The 17,415-nt window shown below is 54.5% G+C and overlaps 6 protein-coding genes across 6 annotated transcripts; 3 read left to right on the top strand and 3 right to left on the bottom strand.

Annotated features, from left to right (window-relative positions):
• Nucleotides 1-14: 14 nt before the first annotated feature.
• On the top strand, nt 15-1,307 carry PG998_013962 (uncharacterized protein; the record flags this gene model as incomplete). Its single annotated transcript, XM_066880778.1, has 2 exons — nt 15-391; nt 506-1,307. The coding sequence occupies 2 exons, from the start codon at nt 15-17 to the stop codon at nt 1,305-1,307; spliced, it is 1,179 nt and encodes a 392-aa protein (XP_066724917.1).
• Nucleotides 1,308-1,849: 542 nt separating this feature from the next.
• Nucleotides 1,850-4,615, bottom strand: PG998_013961 (uncharacterized protein; the record flags this gene model as incomplete). The annotated part of the gene is made up of 1 exon (XM_066880777.1): nt 1,850-4,615. The coding sequence occupies one exon, from the start codon at nt 4,613-4,615 to the stop codon at nt 1,850-1,852; it is 2,766 nt and encodes a 921-aa protein (XP_066724916.1).
• A 1,895-nt stretch (nt 4,616-6,510) lies between these two features.
• PG998_013960 (uncharacterized protein) lies at nt 6,511-8,259 on the bottom strand (the record flags this gene model as incomplete). The annotated part of the gene is made up of 1 exon (XM_066880776.1): nt 6,511-8,259. One exon carries the CDS (start codon nt 8,257-8,259, stop codon nt 6,511-6,513), a length of 1,749 nt encoding a protein of 582 aa, XP_066724915.1.
• A 2,285-nt stretch (nt 8,260-10,544) lies between these two features.
• PG998_013959 (60S ribosomal protein uL16) lies at nt 10,545-11,626 on the bottom strand (the record flags this gene model as incomplete). The annotated part of the gene is made up of 3 exons (XM_066880775.1): nt 11,471-11,626; nt 10,809-11,213; nt 10,545-10,775 (listed from the first exon to the last, which is right to left on the bottom strand). The coding sequence occupies exons 1-3, from the start codon at nt 11,513-11,515 to the stop codon at nt 10,545-10,547; spliced, it is 681 nt and encodes a 226-aa protein (XP_066724914.1). The 5' UTR covers nt 11,516-11,626.
• A 278-nt stretch (nt 11,627-11,904) lies between these two features.
• PG998_013958 (60S ribosomal protein eL30) lies at nt 11,905-12,537 on the top strand (the record flags this gene model as incomplete). The annotated part of the gene is made up of 4 exons (XM_066880774.1): nt 11,905-11,980; nt 12,047-12,151; nt 12,223-12,272; nt 12,442-12,537. 4 exons carry the CDS (start codon nt 11,905-11,907, stop codon nt 12,535-12,537), a joined length of 327 nt encoding a protein of 108 aa, XP_066724913.1.
• A 2,634-nt stretch (nt 12,538-15,171) lies between these two features.
• PG998_013957 (uncharacterized protein) lies at nt 15,172-17,214 on the top strand (the record flags this gene model as incomplete). Its single annotated transcript, XM_066880773.1, has 1 exon — nt 15,172-17,214. The coding sequence occupies one exon, from the start codon at nt 15,172-15,174 to the stop codon at nt 17,212-17,214; it is 2,043 nt and encodes a 680-aa protein (XP_066724912.1).
• Nucleotides 17,215-17,415: the final 201 nt, after the last annotated feature.

The raw sequence follows: 17,415 nt of genomic DNA, 5'->3' as shown, positions 1-17,415 counted from the left end.
CAACGAGGGCGACGATGCAGACCTTCCCCACCTGGGATGCGTCCCTCGTCGTGGCCGAGGCGACGGACATCTCCATTACCACGCCCACAGGCCTCCCGCTGACGACGCGAGCGCCCGTCGCCGACGAAGCCTGCAAAGACCAGTGGTGGTTCTCGCAGGCGCCGGGGGGCCCCAATGCCGCTGCTAACAGCAACCAAGAAAGAAACCTGCTGGTCAGCACGCAGGGGGTGCAGGGCTGGAGCCAGTGCAATAGGGCCGCCGCGTACGCGCCCGGTATCTGCTACGAGGGCCACGACTTCAAGGCCCTGACCAAGGTGTGGACAAGCAACGCCGGCGCGAATTGGGGCGGGGCGCCGACAAGTTGGTTGTGGAAGGGGATCTGCTGCCGGAGGTGAGTGAGTTTGAGGCTGCCAGAAACATGCATCACTCCCGTATACATATGCGTTTTTATGAGAGGAGATAGAACATCGTTCATGGCTGACAGTTTCCCTACACATACGAACAGCGACTTTGACTACACCACCGTAAAGCTCTTGAACCAGGGCGCCTCGACCGACCTGTGCACCCAGATCCTGACCTTGACGACGGCGACGGGCTTCCGTCTCCTGCCGGCCGAGGGCGCGTTTGTCACCAGCGGCCTCACGACGATCAGGACGAGCACGGAGCTCGAGGCGCGCCACCAGCCCTTCACCATGTGGTGGAACACCGAAGACTTGGACATGTTCGGCGGGGACAGCAGGGACTACATGGTGGCAGTCGTAAAGGAGGCGGCGGCCAAGTCTCGTGTCATCACAGCGAAGGAAACGACAGCGACAGCCGGAGACGCAGCGGCCGCCACCAACAACTCCTCGTCCTCTCCATCGCCTACAGATGGCGCGGCGCCATTGATGGCAACTGCGAGAGGACTTTCCGGCGCAGCAGTAGCGGGTATTGCCATCGGCTCAGTTCTGGCCCTGGCTCTAGCTGTCGTAGTCGGGCTGATGTTGGGCCGGCGGCGGCATCGCAGCAACACCGGGAACCCCGAACTAAGGCTCGCAGGACAAACGGAGAAGGATGCGGCGTATAGGGGAGGGCAGCACCAACAGGAGAACAGCGTCGCGAGTTGGATAAGTCACATACTCGGGGGCAGGAGGAGGAAGACACATGTGTCACCACTATGTTATCTACCCGGCCACCCCGATGAGGGGATATTGGCCCCCGAAGTCGTCACGGGGGATCACTATCACTACCCGATGAAGAGTGAGCTTGCGGGCCAACCTAGGAGCGAGTTATGCGGTGATAGCTGTGTAGGGGAGGCAACCATCTGAACTCCCATGAGGCTAACAATCAAGTTTCCTTTTTCATTCAAGGGTAGAGAAGTATTTCTAGCCGACATGTCTACTCATCGACAGGTAATAATGTATTATTTAAGAGTAAACATCGGGATATATGAAAGGCAGTAAGGGGGAGAGTGCTCCAGATATGAAGATGTATCCCTCGCTCCAAGGCGCCATCTTGTATCCAGCGGTCCATCGTCTGTCTGCCCAATGAAAGAATGCCACTATCCATCCATGTATGAGATGATGACAGCACATCTGGCCCGTCCGTTTCTCAACACACGAACCAGCCCACCATTCGAGGCCGCCCTATGAGGCCGCTGTAATAGTAAAATGAAGAGAGGAAACACCTAAAGGCCGAGGTTGGATCCATCAAGTAGCGGAGAGACATTCCTTGCTCCTCAAGTAAGCTGGGAAAGATGGTACAACGCTCGCTAACCCCAAAACGCCACGCCACAGCAAGTAAATAAGCGTCATCCTTCAATCATCGTGCCTTCGTAATCCAACAGCATCTACCAAAGGCCTCGACCGTATCAGACCTTCTTGTTGCCCAAGTCCTCGTAGACCTCAAACTCCATAGCGCCGTCGGTCCAGGCGCGTTGAGTACTGGGGTATTCGCTCGGCACGCTGCTATGCTGGCTCGCAACCTCGGCATCGCCATTTGCGGCGGCACCGCCATTACCAGTCCCGTGGTCAATCACCAGCTCCACGATACCTCCATCTTCGTGTTCTTCTTCTCCGACGCTTCCCGTACTCTTCTCGGTCATCTGTTGCGACTCGGTCATTTGAGAGTCGATGTCACTCATGGCGTCCTCATCCTCGTATATATCAACGCCGCCTTCGGCCTTGAGGACGGGTTCCCTGTTTTCGAGATCCTCATCTTCAATGCCAGGCCACGGTTCGTCTTCGGGCAATTGGAATTGTTGTTGCCCATTTTGTGCAGCGTCCGGCTGCCAGGTCTCGTCGTCTGTATGGAGCCGCCGGCGAGGATGGCCCAGATCAAGCATTTGGGCGTCGTCTTCGAAGTCTGACTCTTCTTCTTCATCTCCGCTGCCACCAGCATATGAGTCCGTTGCGCTGCCTCGGTCATCCTCATCTGCATCATCCATCGCGCCTTGGTTAGGCCGGTTGCCTACATCAGGGGCGTTGCTGTACGGCGTTGCATAGAAAAACGGCGTCGTGGCGCGGCCTGAGGTCGCACCAGGGGCGCCGAAACCGACAGGTCCGGGACTCGGGCTAGCTGTGCTGTAGCGTGGCGTACGTCTGAATCTGGCAGACATGGGAACCGATGGTGAACGCGTGGCGCGGCGTCGCATTTGCTGCGCATAAGCTATAGAGTGTGCGGCGTTTGCGCTGGCCCGTAAGACTTGAGGTGATGAGCGTCGATCGTAAGGGTAAGGCTGCGCACTTCCCAAGCCCACAGAAGCCATGCGACGCCGAGCTTGTTGTGGCGACATGGGACCAGCAAAGACGGGCGGCATTGAGTTTGTGCGTACATGGAGTGGGCGCAGAGAGGATCCCGACTTCTGTTCTCTCAAGGTAACGAAGGGAGACGGCGCACGACTACGACGTCCCGTAGTTAGCGAAGGCGAGTGGCCAGTGTGGCTGATGTAGAACTGTTGAGGACTTGGGCTGATGCTAGTTGATTTAAGTCTTGGCTGCGCTGCCTGGCGTAGGCTGAGAGAAGAGAAACTATTCTGAGTAGAAGGGGCCTCGTCCAGCTTGTCATTGAATGCCCAGTAGTCCTCTTTAGCGTCAGCCTCGGGGACGTCTTGCTGGCTGCTTTGGGAGTCCGGATAGACCCGGCTGAGTTCCCTGACCCTCTGCCAGCTCCAACCGTTCTCGTACGCATCATAATCTTGAAGATAGGCCTCGGGCTGCGTGATATAGAGGCGTTGAACTCCGGTGGCCTTCATGACCACGCTGGTTTGGAGAAATCGAACATCCCAGATGGCAGGTGTAATCATCTCAGACGGAGACAGGAATCGTAGCCGCGAGTCCTTGTGTACCTTCCGTAATGGCACCCATGGCTGCTGTAGACCAATAAACTTTCCTACACGATGATGCACCGTAGAGCCATGATAGAACTTGGATTGGATGCGCGAGACCGTCCGGAACGAAGTACCAAAGGCAGCAGCTATCGCTTGTTGAACGCTGTGAGCATCAGGGCCACGAACTGCTACCTTCTTTACAAGACCGCGGCTTTGAAGTCGTTTGTCGATCATTTTATCCGGAGGACAGGCGCGAGGCAACAGCCATTCGAATTCCGTATCTGGGTCAGCCCACTCGTTGAAAGCCGGGGACTGAGGCTCATGGACGGAGAGGCTGTTTGGCAGTTGCGTCCATTGATCGACATCGGCGTGGCTGGCCCCTGAGGGGCGTTGGCTCATGAGTTCGCGTGACTCCAGCCACACGCCTTTCAGAGGAAACGGCAGGAAAACCACCTCGAGCTCGCACGGATTGCCATAGGAGGGGTCAGAAGACAGGGCACTGAGCTCCGCCCTTAGGGCCTGAAGCTCTTTGTGAATATGGCTGCGATCGCTCGTATTGGTAGCGACAGAGACGACACTGGCTGTGGAGTCATCAGCGCCAGAATGTCGGTACCGGCTCGTGGCAACACTACTGCTGTCCTGTAATGTCTTCTCCAGTTCGCCCACGCGAAGCTCCAACTCGGTGACTCGCAAATCTACATGATCATGTTTCTCATAACATTCATCATGACCGTTTGCCGAAAAAGAGACATTTTCCAATCTATCAAGGCGTTGGCCATGTCCTTGCACAATGCTAGAGAGCTCCTGGAATTCCCCGTGGCCTGGTCCCGTAGGAGGCAACTGGACATCTCTTCCCTCCATACGGCGGTTTGACCTAGGGGTATTGGTCACTGTAGGTAGGTCATCAAGGGACGCAACAACACTGGGCTCAGCTGCGTTATCTTCCTGTGCGGGGGTGTCTTGGACAGTCTCCAATGGAGTTCCACGAGTTCTGGAACGTGCACCATTGAGTGTCTGCAGCCCTTTACCACCAAAAGGCTGGAGATATCTCATGCGAACTGAGGATGTCGTGGAGCTGGGCTGAGATTGCAATAAGCACTGGCTAGGGATCGGTGGCATATTGTGTGCCTGGTCCTCAGGCTGGGATTGGATGAGATTCGTCCAGCTCAGCGTATCAGGCATCGATGGTTCATTAGAAGGAGTCGCAGCCTGAGTCTGAGATCCCAGTCCAGGTTCCTTTGAGTTTGTAGCATATGATCCGCTGTTAAAGGTTTGAAAATCCATGGGGTGGCCAGAAGCCGGTGGCATATGGAGAGACAGGTCCGGTATCACGGGGGGTCAATGGCTCGCGGTTGACCCTGGGACGCTCATTCTCTTGCTCGACAGCAGCGGAAGGCATTGTGGTTGTGACCGGAGGACCTTGGGAATAAGAATCCCGGACATCGTCGTGGAAACAAGCATGATGGGAACACATGCACCAGAACGCCTGGTCGGCCCCAGCGCCCATAGCGAGACCATTGTGGTATCCAGGAAATGCCGCCGGGCTTCCGACGGCATAGGGGCTGAGTGCGCTGCGACTCCAAAAACGGCGGCAACCACACCTAGGACCATTGGCGCCATGGGACAAGTCCACAAAATTACATTGCCCGCTCGGCAGCGTGGGCGCAGGCGACGGCGGGCGCGCTGGAGCTGGTGAAGTCCTGGGTACCGGGCCTCGGCCTCCATCGGTGTATATATTGAAAAAAGAGCTACTCGGAAGAGTGTAGTCGGTCGCGGGTCCTGCCATTGAGACGGGGCGGGCTCGGAGAGGTTGGGAGCATTGGTAGTGGTTGGTTATCGATGTGTAGGTGCCGGACGCGCGACGGGCGATCGGCAGGAATTGGGATCTGTTATACACGGCCGCGTGGTGTGCGACTGGGGATTCCGAGGGACTAAGACGACTCCAGCCAGACTCAGCTGGGTCGCGCGACCAGACGGATCTAGTACATGGCACTGCGGTTGGGAAAGTCAGTATACTGAAGCCCGCCTATGCGTCAGGAGGCTGGTCGCGATGTTTGCTATCACGAGGGCCAGGTAAAAACCTACTGCGGCAGACAACGCATAGCAATGGCAGCACACGATGGGGGAAGTCGGTTATTTAAATCAAGTAATATACAAAAGGCAAAGCGAACGACCAGGTTGCGACAGCGAACGATGAAGTTGCGAAAGTGAGGCGTCTGAGATGGCAATTGGCTACAGGAAAGTTATTGGTGGGGTTTGGAGGTTGCAGGTCGGGGGGATGGAATTGCTTTGGCTGTGACGGTGACGGGCCATGCGATTTCAGGTGGAGAAGAAGCAGGCAAGGGAGGAGAATCGATGGGGGGATGGCACTATGACTCCTCCTCTATCAATCGGGTGTGTGGCAGACAAGCAGGCCTAATCCTGCACCATGGCCCAATTGCAGTGACAGGTCGTCCTGGAAAGGAACAAGATGGAATTGTCGTTGGAGAAATCAGGCATTCACAGGCACGTCTGCTGCTGTGTAACGCCCGAGAGAACTTGGTGCTTGGAGATGGAGGTGAGGGGGGAGACTCATTCTCCCTTCTCGCCCACCACCGCCGCCCACTTTACGCGTCAGAGGATCAGCGAATCATTCGCGTTATGGTTAGACGCGCTGGGTGAAGCCGCAGCACCCCCATTGGATGACAGCCCTCAAGATACAGGATAGACTCGACGACCCCCTGTTCGTGTCCGAGCAAACATGGCACGGCGGGAAGTGTCTTACCTCTGTAGGAACGTTCACAGATAGTTACCTCTTAGATGACTCGGTCGTTTCATGCTTGTCAGCCCGCCCAAAACATGGACGCCTCATTCTGCTAATTTTGGCACCGACGCAAGGCTGCCCGGAGAGCTACTGGTTGTAGACGACTTCCACAGTCTGACATCTACGCCGGCCCACGTTCCATCCAACTGCATTTTCTGGGTATTGTCGCAGATGTGATCTTCCACGGCCATCAACTTCACGTTGCCCCGAAACGCACAATTTGTAGATGGTGTTGATGCTAGTGAGTATCCTATTATGCAAAAGCGCTCATGCTTGTGTACACTGAGACAGGTCTTCTCATGCCCAGCGTAGCTCGTGTCTGATATTTGAATATGGTGGGTATATGGTACAAATCGCTCATAGGCTGTCATGGTATCGTACAAAATATGCATATGCCTCGTCAAATCTCGCCCCAGCTGCCCATTGGACCTGCCGCCGCGATCAAGGACCCGGTACCTACGGAGCCCGCGCCGAGATCCCAGTAGTGCCGAGACGAACAACTACTCTTGCGGACTGATCTGCGAGTGCTCTGGCTGGCGCAACTCGAGGCGTGCCGGTAATGTACCGGGCTGGTTGGCGTAGTGGCCCTGAATGAACGTCGCTCCGTGGGGCGGGTTCTGGATACCAAAGGGTGGTGTTGACGCACCCTCGCGACTTTAGCGGCCGCATCTGCCGTGTTGGAAGTGGCGAGGTGCGAGCTTCCTGACACACCCCCAGAACTGCTGGGGCGTGACAAGAATCGTGATCGCAGATACCGGAATACCAGCCTTATGTCCAGATCTTGCTCCCACTCCTCTTTGGTAAATGTCGTACTGGCAGTATTGTCACCTTGGAGTAGAGGTGCCCCGTGACTCTTGCTGACAGCAGCTTGGGCCTGGGGGGTATTCATTGGCTGTGGTTGTTGTGCCAAGGTGGGCTTGAACTCGGGTAGTACAGCAGATGCTTCGCGAACCATCGACGCCTGTGATGCATCGTTTGCCGTTTCGGGTATGGGTGGCAATCCAGCATATGGAATTGGCATTTGCTGTACCCGCGCAAAGGTCGAAAAGGCGCCTGGGTGTTCAGATAACTGGTGAACAAACGATCCGAGCTCCCGGGCTATGCGCTCGAGTAGACGAATTTGCCAAACAGAATCGGCCAGGTTACTCGATGAAATATCACCAGTAGCGTTTTGCGGCACGCTCGACACCCGCGGCATAGAGTTTAGATCGTCTTCGTCTGGTAAAGAGTCGCCAAACAACGTTGACAATAATTTGTCGTCGATGCCTAAGAGATCTCTTATGACCTTCCGCGTGATGCGACTCCACAGGCCTTCGGGCTCACTTACAAGCACGCTTGCATGCTGATCGTGCCAGGCCTCACCTGGGTCTACCTCATCCATTGTTATGGCTTCTGACACCAATGCCTCTTCTGTATTCCGTCTCTCTTGCTGTGCATTCAGAGTACTGGCGACTGAGCGTCGGCGCCGGGTTTCCTTTTGGATTTCTTCGAGCAGGAAACGGCTGTGTTCCAGCCTCCATGACTCTATGCGCTGCATTTTTTCCACGTCGCATTCCTCGCCCATAAGCTCCGCCTGTGCCAACTCCTGGCTCTCTCGGCGTCTCTTTACTCTGCGCGGGTTATACTGTTCAAAGGCATACAACCTATCCTGCATATCCAGTCCTATCCCCTCTTGATCCACACGAAACGAGCCCAAGCCATCGTGGGCTGGCAGCACGGGTGTCGAGTGGGCAACACCATCGGTGTGGTGATTGGTGACGTTAGGCACGGAACGGAACTCTGGAAGGTGGCTGTCCAAACTGTCCAGTTCCGCGTCCTCATCCTCGTCCTCGTCCTCTTCTTCGTCTACGTCCAAATCATCGATGAGACTCGCGGAATGGTGCTGATCGGTACTGTTCTGCGATCGCACAGCAGAATGAATACTTCCCAGGTCACTCAATCGCGAGCGCCCAGGCGTAGACTTCGTCTGGTGTGTGGTGGTCAAATAGGATGTTGTAGTCCCGGCATCGGTTTCGGGCGAGAACAGAACCCATGTCTGCGAGTCCTCCACGGCTTGGGGGATTCCCTGAGATGCTTGTTGCGTGTCGTCCTCGTCTACAGAGTGATAAGGCCGTGGTATAGGCTGGTGCGTTGGCTGGTGGAACGCCATGATATCAGCGAGCTCGGGGTACTGTATGCGATATGTCCCACTGGTTCAAAGCCCAGCGGTCGGTCGCTTAAGTACCAAGTTCCAGATGGAAAAAGGGCCGATTTTTGAACAGGTCAAGCAGAACAAAGACTCGTCGCCGGTGGGTTGTATTCGTCACAAAGATTCAGGATGGGTGGGAGAGGTCGAGTTGACAAGAGAAAATGATTGATATGGAACAGAGACACGGGTTCTGGTTGGAGGGGTCACGCTAATGGGGGGAACTTATTAAGGCTGGGACAGCTGCAAGCCAGGATAGAAACAAAACACGTCGTGCAGGTTGGGTTTGAGTGAATTAGTTATCCTGCAGGCAAAACAGCTGAGTGCCTCATTCTGGACTGCGAATGCAACCTGTCCGGGTGTGTGTGATGATGCTGGGTAGAGCAGAGTAGATAACGAGTACAGTGACCTGCGTCAATGTATCGAACGAATCGCATACAGTTGCGATCTTGCGATCTGTACTTGAGGTACCACCGTACTGGTCTGATTGTACATACTTCAGTTGGGCTGATCTGCGGGGGCCGTCATTGCTGCTGGAACGAACGGGAAGAGGCAGCGCAAAAACCAGGGATCCAATGACGGAACGGAGTCAGCTGGGTCTGAGCTGGGCCCTGGTCTCGTGCGAATGACTTCACCTCCTTTAGTGAAGTGGCGGTCGGCTTGTACCACGATACCCTGCACCAAGTGTTTTATGAAGCACCCAACAGATTGCAGGGGGGGTATGGGGGTCACTTACATAGATCAGGTTGATAGCAGAAGACAAACACAGGCCTTTGGTCTCTGCCTCACTTGAAAATGGGCATGTTCTATGTTTCATCAAACCATCACATCAGCGAGAAGCTGACGGCCATGCAGACAACCTCCCACAATATACGGAGCTATCTATGAGTTGTCCAGCGACTAGGCCCCTTCGCTATTCAATCCGGCCAATGGTGTCATTCTCATACACTGATCCCGACTACATGCACCCGTGCCAACCTCCAACCTTTCCGCCCCAGCTGCTGTTATTCGAGCGCTTTTACTGTTGGCTGGCTGGCTGGAGAGCACGTAATAAAGCCTGATCTTACATGCCATGTAGAATGGTAAACCGCGCCACCTATCGTAAACAGTGTCCATTCATCGTACGCAGTGGGCGTGTAGTTTGCAGCATGCATGTGTAGACATGAGCCATAGCACAACTGTCAAGCCATCAATCACTATTCTGGCGCATTTGCTTGTAGCGCCTCGAAAGCTTGATATTCTCTGAATTCTCCCATTGGCTTAGGTACTTTCTCAACGGCCACTTTCTTGCCCTCGAGCAAGAAACAAACCATGCTGGACTTCTCGGCGGGGGCTTGATGCGATCTCGGGGCTGGACCTGGGACGAACATTGCCAGCAAGCAAGCAGCGATAACCTGACAAGTGTATCCTGGCCTCATTGCATGTCGCTGATACCATTTGCACCGTCGTCATCCCAGCATAAGGGCTGGGGAAACAGTAGAGACCCAGCCGTTTGCAAGCCTCCACGTGATTCGCCGAATAATACCATGACGGCCCCGGCCTTGCCAATAAGTAGCCTGAAATGGTACTCAGCATGACTCAAAGACCGGTGCAAAAGCCGGACTAAATAGTATATTCGGTCCATCACGTAAGTGGGATCGCATTACCTACCAATGGCCACAAGAAAACCCAAAAAAAGTACAATCAATTACTGGCGGGTGGAACGGCTCATGCTTGGTAACCTCTCGAACAGATTAATACTGAGTGGGCGATTATAGATTGATGCTGGCTGGCTTTGTGGAAGCTTGGTGGGCGGGGACCTCAAATATGAGATAGTGGCCTCGCCTAGCAATCCTAGCAATCCTATCAGCTGTCCAGCCCGTGCTGCGTGCTTCACATAGCCTGAGACCGATATCCCGACGGTAGCTTGCTCTATTGATAGATCATCTTCTCCTAGCACCCACTGAATGGAGAAGATCCGTGGCGGCACAAATGACCACAATAGTATATACATGTATTAGACGACGAACCGAAGGACGGTCGAAATGTGCACGGTACACTGGTGTTAAGTAGAGGAAACATCAAACTTAATTCAGGAAGTCATCCGTTCACGTTGCGAGGCAGGATTACAGCAAAAGGCAGAATACCAAGTGTTATGTTTGTGTGCAAATGCAAAGATCCTCGATTGACTGTCGTTAAACAGTGCTATTCAGTAGCCGAATTAAACGCCAATCCATTTCCCATTGCTTCTCATGATCACCATTCCACTCTTAAGCGCTGAAGGCCTCGGGGAATCGCTTCATGTTCTGAGCCAGAGGACCCTTGTTGGAGAGAAACTGGACGTAAGCACCGTCGACCTTGACGCGGCCGGCAGCCTTCTTCTCCAGGTACTCCTCGCGGCGGAGGGGGAGTGAAGCCCCAGTTCTTGGAGACAATGATCTTCTGGCGACCAGGGAACTTGTACTGGGAACGGCGGAGAGCCTCAAGAGCGATGGCACGGTCTGGTAGTCATGTTAGGATACAGTTTGATTCACTGGGGGGTGACAAAGCTTACTAGAGTCACGAGTGCGGCAGCTGAAGAGAATCTGGCCAATGTTGACACGGGCAACGGTGCCGTTGGGCTTACCCCAGGCACCACGCATACCAGTCTGCAGTCTATCGGCACCGGCGCAAGACAACATCTTGTTGATACGGACGACGTGGTAGGGGTGGGCACGGACACGGAGATGGAAGCCTTCCTTTCCGGCGTACTTGACGAGGTACTTGTTGGCGCAAATACGGGCGGCCTCGAGGGCCTCGGAACTCAGCTGCTCATATTCGTTGGAGACGAGGTGGATGCAGAGAGGGAAGTCGTCAACGTTGGCGCGCTTGCGGCCAAGATCGAAGATTCGGATCTTGGGGTCGGGGACACCACGGTTGAACCGGGACTTGGGATACGGCTGAAATGTGACAGGTTAGCTTCAATGATTTTCCATACGTTGCGCCCATCACAGTTGCTCTGCAGATACCAAAGGCTAGTAGATGGCATCGTCAAGTCGGACACAGGCAGAGGTCAGAGATGCGTGTTCCAAACCCCGGCCTGAGCCGACTCTCAGGTGCCTCACAACTTCTGGCCTTCGTAATCCCACAACTCGCCCAGAATCCGCCATAATCTCCTGCGCGCAGAGATTCCTCGCAAGGCAACATGAAAGCTTACCTTGTTCTTGCAGTATCGGTAGCAACGGGCGGGACGACGAGCCATCTTGACGGTATTTCTCGAAGTATCGTGGGGTTGTGGTGGTGTCGTTGAAGTTGATTGAAGTCGTCGGAAAAGTGAAGTCCAGTCCACCCACCAGAAAACTGAGGGCCTGCGCAGGCGAATTCCTTGATTTGAAATCAAATGACAAACTCCGAAGTGGCGGGAGGCTCGCTGTGATTGGTGCAATCGGAGAGAGAATTAGTGGGGACTTAGGGCTGCTCTTACCCTTTGCCCGAATTTTGGTACCCCACGCCCGACCACGCCGACCCTAACTGGACTTTTTTCCGAGTTGGTTTTATCACGAGTCGATTCGTCCCAGTCCAGCTTGATCTTTTGCAACGACAAGAATATTCCCACCACACACCAAACCAGTCAAGCAACCAACTGTCGCAATGGCCGTCAAGAAGAACAAGAAGGACTCGAACTCCCTGAGCTCGCAGTTGGCGCTCGTCATCAAGTCAGGAAAGGGTACGAAATCCTCACCACAAACGAATTTGGCACAATGAACTTGAATAACTGACATTCGCCTTCCAGTCACTCTTGGCTACAAGAGCACCCTGAAGACTCTCCGCACTGGCAAGGCCAAGCTGGTCATCATCGCCGGCAACACCCCCCCTCTGCGAAAGTCGGAACTCGAGTGTATGCGAATCCCATCCACCAAGGCGTGACGGCGACGTCAGAAGAAGACATGTGCTAATGAAGCTGGGTAGACTACTCTATGTTGTCCAAGGTCCCCGTGCATCACTTTGCTGGTTCCAACGTAAGTACCATCGACCCCATTGGGTATAGTCATGGGTGATAGCCTATGCTACTGCTCCCAGTCTCCATGTTTTGCGGGCTTCAAAAGCCTTTGCTGCATGAACCCAGCGAAAAAGTCTCCTGTAGACTTTGGAGGGTAAATAGTCGGCTAACAAACCATCCCTAAACAGATTGAGCTCGGCACTGCCTGCGGAAAGCTCTTCCGCTGCTCGACCATGGCCATCCTGGATGCCGGTGACTCGGACATCCTGGCCGACCAGCAGTAGATTCGACATCGTGTTCATTCACTGGCGTTAGGGTAATGGTCTGGGTTAAAAGTCATGCGATCATGCCAACCGGTCAAAGGGGCCAACACTTATTTGCCTGCAGTTTTGCAAGGCTTTACGATCTCCTACGTCTGAGGTGCATCTCGAGTAGTTAGTCACAATCTGATACCGAGCGTCGAACTGGACAATGCTCCTGTTGTCAGCAAATGACACACAAAGTGATACCCAATGAAGTTTTATGCGTACTCCTCGTCGTGCCTGTTTGTGTTTTATGCGTGTATATAATATGTGATGTTGAACATTCGGCTTGGGGCCTCTAGGGGGGAGAGGGGGGGACAACACCCTTGCTCCTCATATGGGGTGGACTAGCAACAGTCGGCTGGTCCGAACGATTCTATCCCCTCAATTGCCAACTTCAGTCTGTAGTATGGAGAACTTACTTGTAGAACACTTTGGAACAAGTCTGCTGCGACCTCGGCAAGATAGATGTCCCACGCCGTGTAAAAACCCCCTCTCTCTGTACTTCGGGTGAGGCGGGTGAGGCAGATAATATGTCCGCCTTACGGACCGTAGTTGGCAACTGAAGGAGAGGAGACTATGAATTGCATTTCTACTACTTTGATTGCTGAATACATAATAAGCGATGTACTGTTAGCCGTATACTGGCGCCAGCGATCTCATACCTGAGCGCCGCCACTTGTCCTATTGCCGGCTACACGCAGCGATCCGGGACCGAGCAATAACCTAAAATCAAGGTCTGGCAAAAGGTCATCTCTAGGCCTATCCACCAGAGCCCTACACATATCGCCATCGAGGCACGAACATTGGACAATCCAAGACTCGCATACCCCTTTCTATTACATACAGCCTACATGAACAGTTGGGGCCAGGCTGCCAGGGGCAAGATTCCAATCTGGAGACTCCTCTGGTGAAGTTGCGAGTCATCGAGTGGTTGTACGTGTACGGAGCAGGTAGCTCAGGAGACAGCATTTGTGGGGGCTGACTGTTCACGTGACGAGGTATTGGGCAGGTACACAGCGCGGCATGAACATGGAGATTGCTGCTCAGGGTTGTAATATAACACTGCTATAGTGTCTGTGAAATGTTTCCACTTGGGTTCCAGAATAGGAGGAAGACGCCGAGGAATGGGCACGGGTAGGGACGATTCCCATCTTCGGGTTGTCCAGGCATTAAGAGGTCAAGGATGTTTCAACGAATCCCCAAGCAGCCAAGGGACAGTAAATTGCCGGTCTGAACTTGTGGATCAAAACGACCACACGATCCCAACACGATCCAGTCTGATCCAGGGTCTTGGAAAGTCGGTGATAGGTGTACCGATAGGTGGGCAACAAGAGGAAAACAATGTTTGCTGTGTATGCCAGCTCACCACGACGGCTTGAGAAGAACTAATAACTCGTCCTGCCTCGTCCGTAATTTTCTCGAGACTCTGGTCTTTCTGCTCTCAACAGTACCCGTCTCGAACAGCTTCCGAGGCACATCCAAAAACCAACTAGATTACCTCCATTTCAGGCCGATCGAGTGTCAGGGTCCTGTCAAGTAGCGACTGTCCATCCAGCTTCTAGCAACACGGCAAGCCGAGTCCAGTCACCATTCGGCAACACAGCACCGCCCAACGCTCTTTCGCCAATTGCCCGAACCAGTAGTCGATTCGAAACTGAATCATACCCGAGGTGGCTGAGGCGACAAGACAATGCTTGGATTGAGCGTTGCCAGCCAATCCTCCGTCTAGTTTCTGACACCGCTCAAGTGTTAAATATATCGGAGTTGCGCAACTAGCGCAAACTGACAGCTGCTGAAGACTGGATACGTACCGTACCAAGCACTCCCTGCCGCCGACCGCTCTCTGCTCTGTCCCTCGCTCCAGCACGTCGTTCTTCTTCACACAACGCCAGAACGGACGAACAGCAGAGGCACCAAACCAACGCAACTCGAATACGGAAGCCTGCATCATTTACCTAGTGCTGGGCTGTGCGAATACATCACCCATACACACGCACATACGTACATACGTACATACATACATACATACATACATGCATCCGCCGAAATCTGAGCGCTCGCCCATCCACCACCACCCATCCATTCATCCATCCACACCAACCCACCGACAGCCCAGACTCACAAAAATAGCCCACATTGACTAGTGGGCTAGAGCTAAGAACGGACTAACGTTGCGGCAACGTCTCTACCTGCGGTCACACCAAAAGTCGGTGCATTGCATTACAATCCCATTACCTCCTCCTCCCCCAACTCCAACCCAGAGAAAAAGGTCAAGGGCCCGGAGAGCACGAGCAAATCGCAAAGGAGAACGAACATTGGCCCTGTCGGTTCCAACATTCTTCAACATTGACATAGCAACCAAGCATCAACGTTTTTCTACTTCCCCCTTCCCTTCTTTCTCTCTTACACCCCTCTCCCAAACCACCAACCACTCGCGGCCGCTCTTTGACCGCCATATATATACACTTCTACCTTTTAGTTCTTTCTGTTGTATCAGCCGGCCACCTAACGGGACGCCATATTCACCATCCGAAACAGTGAATACACCACCCCCATCACAACACGCATAGACCCCCACACGCACGTTCGCTTTTGCATTCGTCGTTTGTCAACATGTCGGCTGCTACAAAGAAACCCCCCTCTGCGGGTATTGGGCGCTTGGCCGATAGCAGTCCTTCTACTGACAGATCGTCACCGTCGTCGCGCACGCCGCGTACCGTAAACCCCTCCACCTCAAGTGCTGCCGCCGGCCTCAATAGCACCCCGTCAAGGACGCGATCCATCAGGAGCGGTACTCCTGTCTCTGCACGGGCCGCTGCCGCCCACCGCCAGTTGTCCTCGCTGAGCATCTCTTCCGGCGAGGTCGACGAAGTCGCGCGGGCCGAGACAGTCGCCCTGATCGACGATTTGAAGGCCAGACTAGAAAAGGCAGACGCCACATCAGAGCAGTTCAGGAAACAGGCTGAGGTCCTGCAATCGCGGCTCGATGAGACTCTGAAAGAGCAGGCCAAGTTCGAAGAGCGGGTGCATGAAAGTGAAGAGCAGATTGAAGCCCTTCGAAATGAGAAGCGCGAGTCGGCAAGGCAAATGCGCGAAATGGAAACCATATACGAGGCCGAGCGAAGCTCCATGCTCAAGGAGAAGGAGGAGATGTCCAACCGTGAGGAAGAGATGCAGTCTGTCATCAACAGGCTTAAGGATACCATAAACCAGAGGAATGTCGACGACGAGTATCGTCCCTCGAGGCAATGTGAGACCAGTTCTCCCCCATCCCCTTGCTCAGCGCAACGACTAACCTCTTCCCGTTGCTTAGCAAATAACTCTTCCCCGACAGTAGACAACGGGAACTTTGCCCCGCCTTCTTCAGTCCAACGCAGTGACTCGAGGAATAACTCAAAGCTTCTCCTTCAGAAGGACAAGCTGATCGAATCACTCCGACTCGAGCTGGCCGAGGCTCAGATTAAACTTGTTGAATCCGAGAACCAAGGGGGCGGGCGCCTGCATGAGGTTGAGCGCTTGTTGATGGAGGCGCGCATGGCTAATGCACGCCTCATGGAGGACAACGAGTCTTACCAGCTGCTTCTGCAGGAGAAGACCCTGCACGGCGATTTCGGCAAGGGCGATTTCAGCTACATGGGCGTATCTGCTAACCAAGATGCATTGAGCGCCTTGGAGGGCCGTTCCAGCGTCGGTGGCGAGGCAAACGCCGAGGCCAATGCCACCCTGGGTGCTAGCCTCGCAGACGAGCTTGGCGATGCTGCAGATGACTTGGCCGTTTCCACAGTAGACGACGGAGAGCATCAGCGTCGCCTCGAGGGCGAGATTCGCGCGATGAAGGATCAGAACAAGGCTCTCACGCTGTACATCAACAAGATCATCGAGCGTCTTCTCCAGCACCAGGAGTTTGAGCACATTCTGGACCAGTCATCTGACCCCAAGTCTCCCGGGGCAAACGTGAACAAAGAACTGCCGGCTGCTCCCTTGGATCAGAATGCCGGGGCCTCTCTCTTGGCTCGCGCCAAATTTGCCATTGGCAACAACAACGCTCCCGCCGGTCCAGGCGCTCGCCGTCCTCGGCCAATGAGTTACATTCCGTCCACCAACACTGCCCACCACGACCCAGACACTGCACCCAGCATTCCCATTGGCCTCGCTCGATCGGCTTCTTCACGCCGTATACCAGGCCGCCCTATGAGCGAGCAAATCATTGGTGCTGCCGGCATCGTCAACGCCATGTACAAAGGGCCCGACGGACCCATGTCACCTACCCTATCCGCGGGCCGTAACAGCGCCCAATTCTTCAGCGGTGCCGGCACACCGCGTGCTGCGTCATCCGGCAACAGCGCCCCTACCGCGGGTAACTTTCCGGGCATGCGGAGCGAGACGAGCAGTGTCTCTGGCGAGAGCGCCGGTGGCGATGCTTCCAACACGAGCGCAAGCCAGAGCCCGCCGCGTACAATCGGTTCAGGCCACAGTGAGGGCAAAGGTAGCCACGCTACTTTCGCGGGCAACAAGCCCCGGCCCTTGAGACTGGTTCAGGAGAACGCCCCGCCTCCGGAGGCGAACAAGCGCGCTAGCTGGTTCGGCTGGGCACAGTCGGCCCTGGCGACCAGGCAGGGTGGTGAGGGTGGTGCGAGCGAAAGTATCAAGGAATAGGTACCCTTGCCTCGCTTGGTCTTGGCTACCTCTACTGGGCGGGTATCAGCCCGGTAAAGCAGCGGCGAAACAAATCGGAATAGACCGGCCCGGAACGGTCATCTCGGTGGTTATAGACGGCGTGAAAGCAGATGACTTGGCATGTTAGTATGATAATTACCATGGGATGAAAGCATGATGATCATGAGAAAAAGATTGTTG

Source organism: Apiospora kogelbergensis (assembly GCF_038363985.1).
Source record: "Apiospora kogelbergensis strain CBS 113332 chromosome Unknown utg000009l_segment0_segment0, whole genome shotgun sequence".
NCBI classification, from domain to species: domain Eukaryota; kingdom Fungi; phylum Ascomycota; class Sordariomycetes; order Amphisphaeriales; family Apiosporaceae; genus Apiospora; species Apiospora kogelbergensis.
The sequence above is the reverse complement of the archived record's forward strand: the minus strand, read 5'-3'. Positions and strand labels throughout refer to the sequence as shown.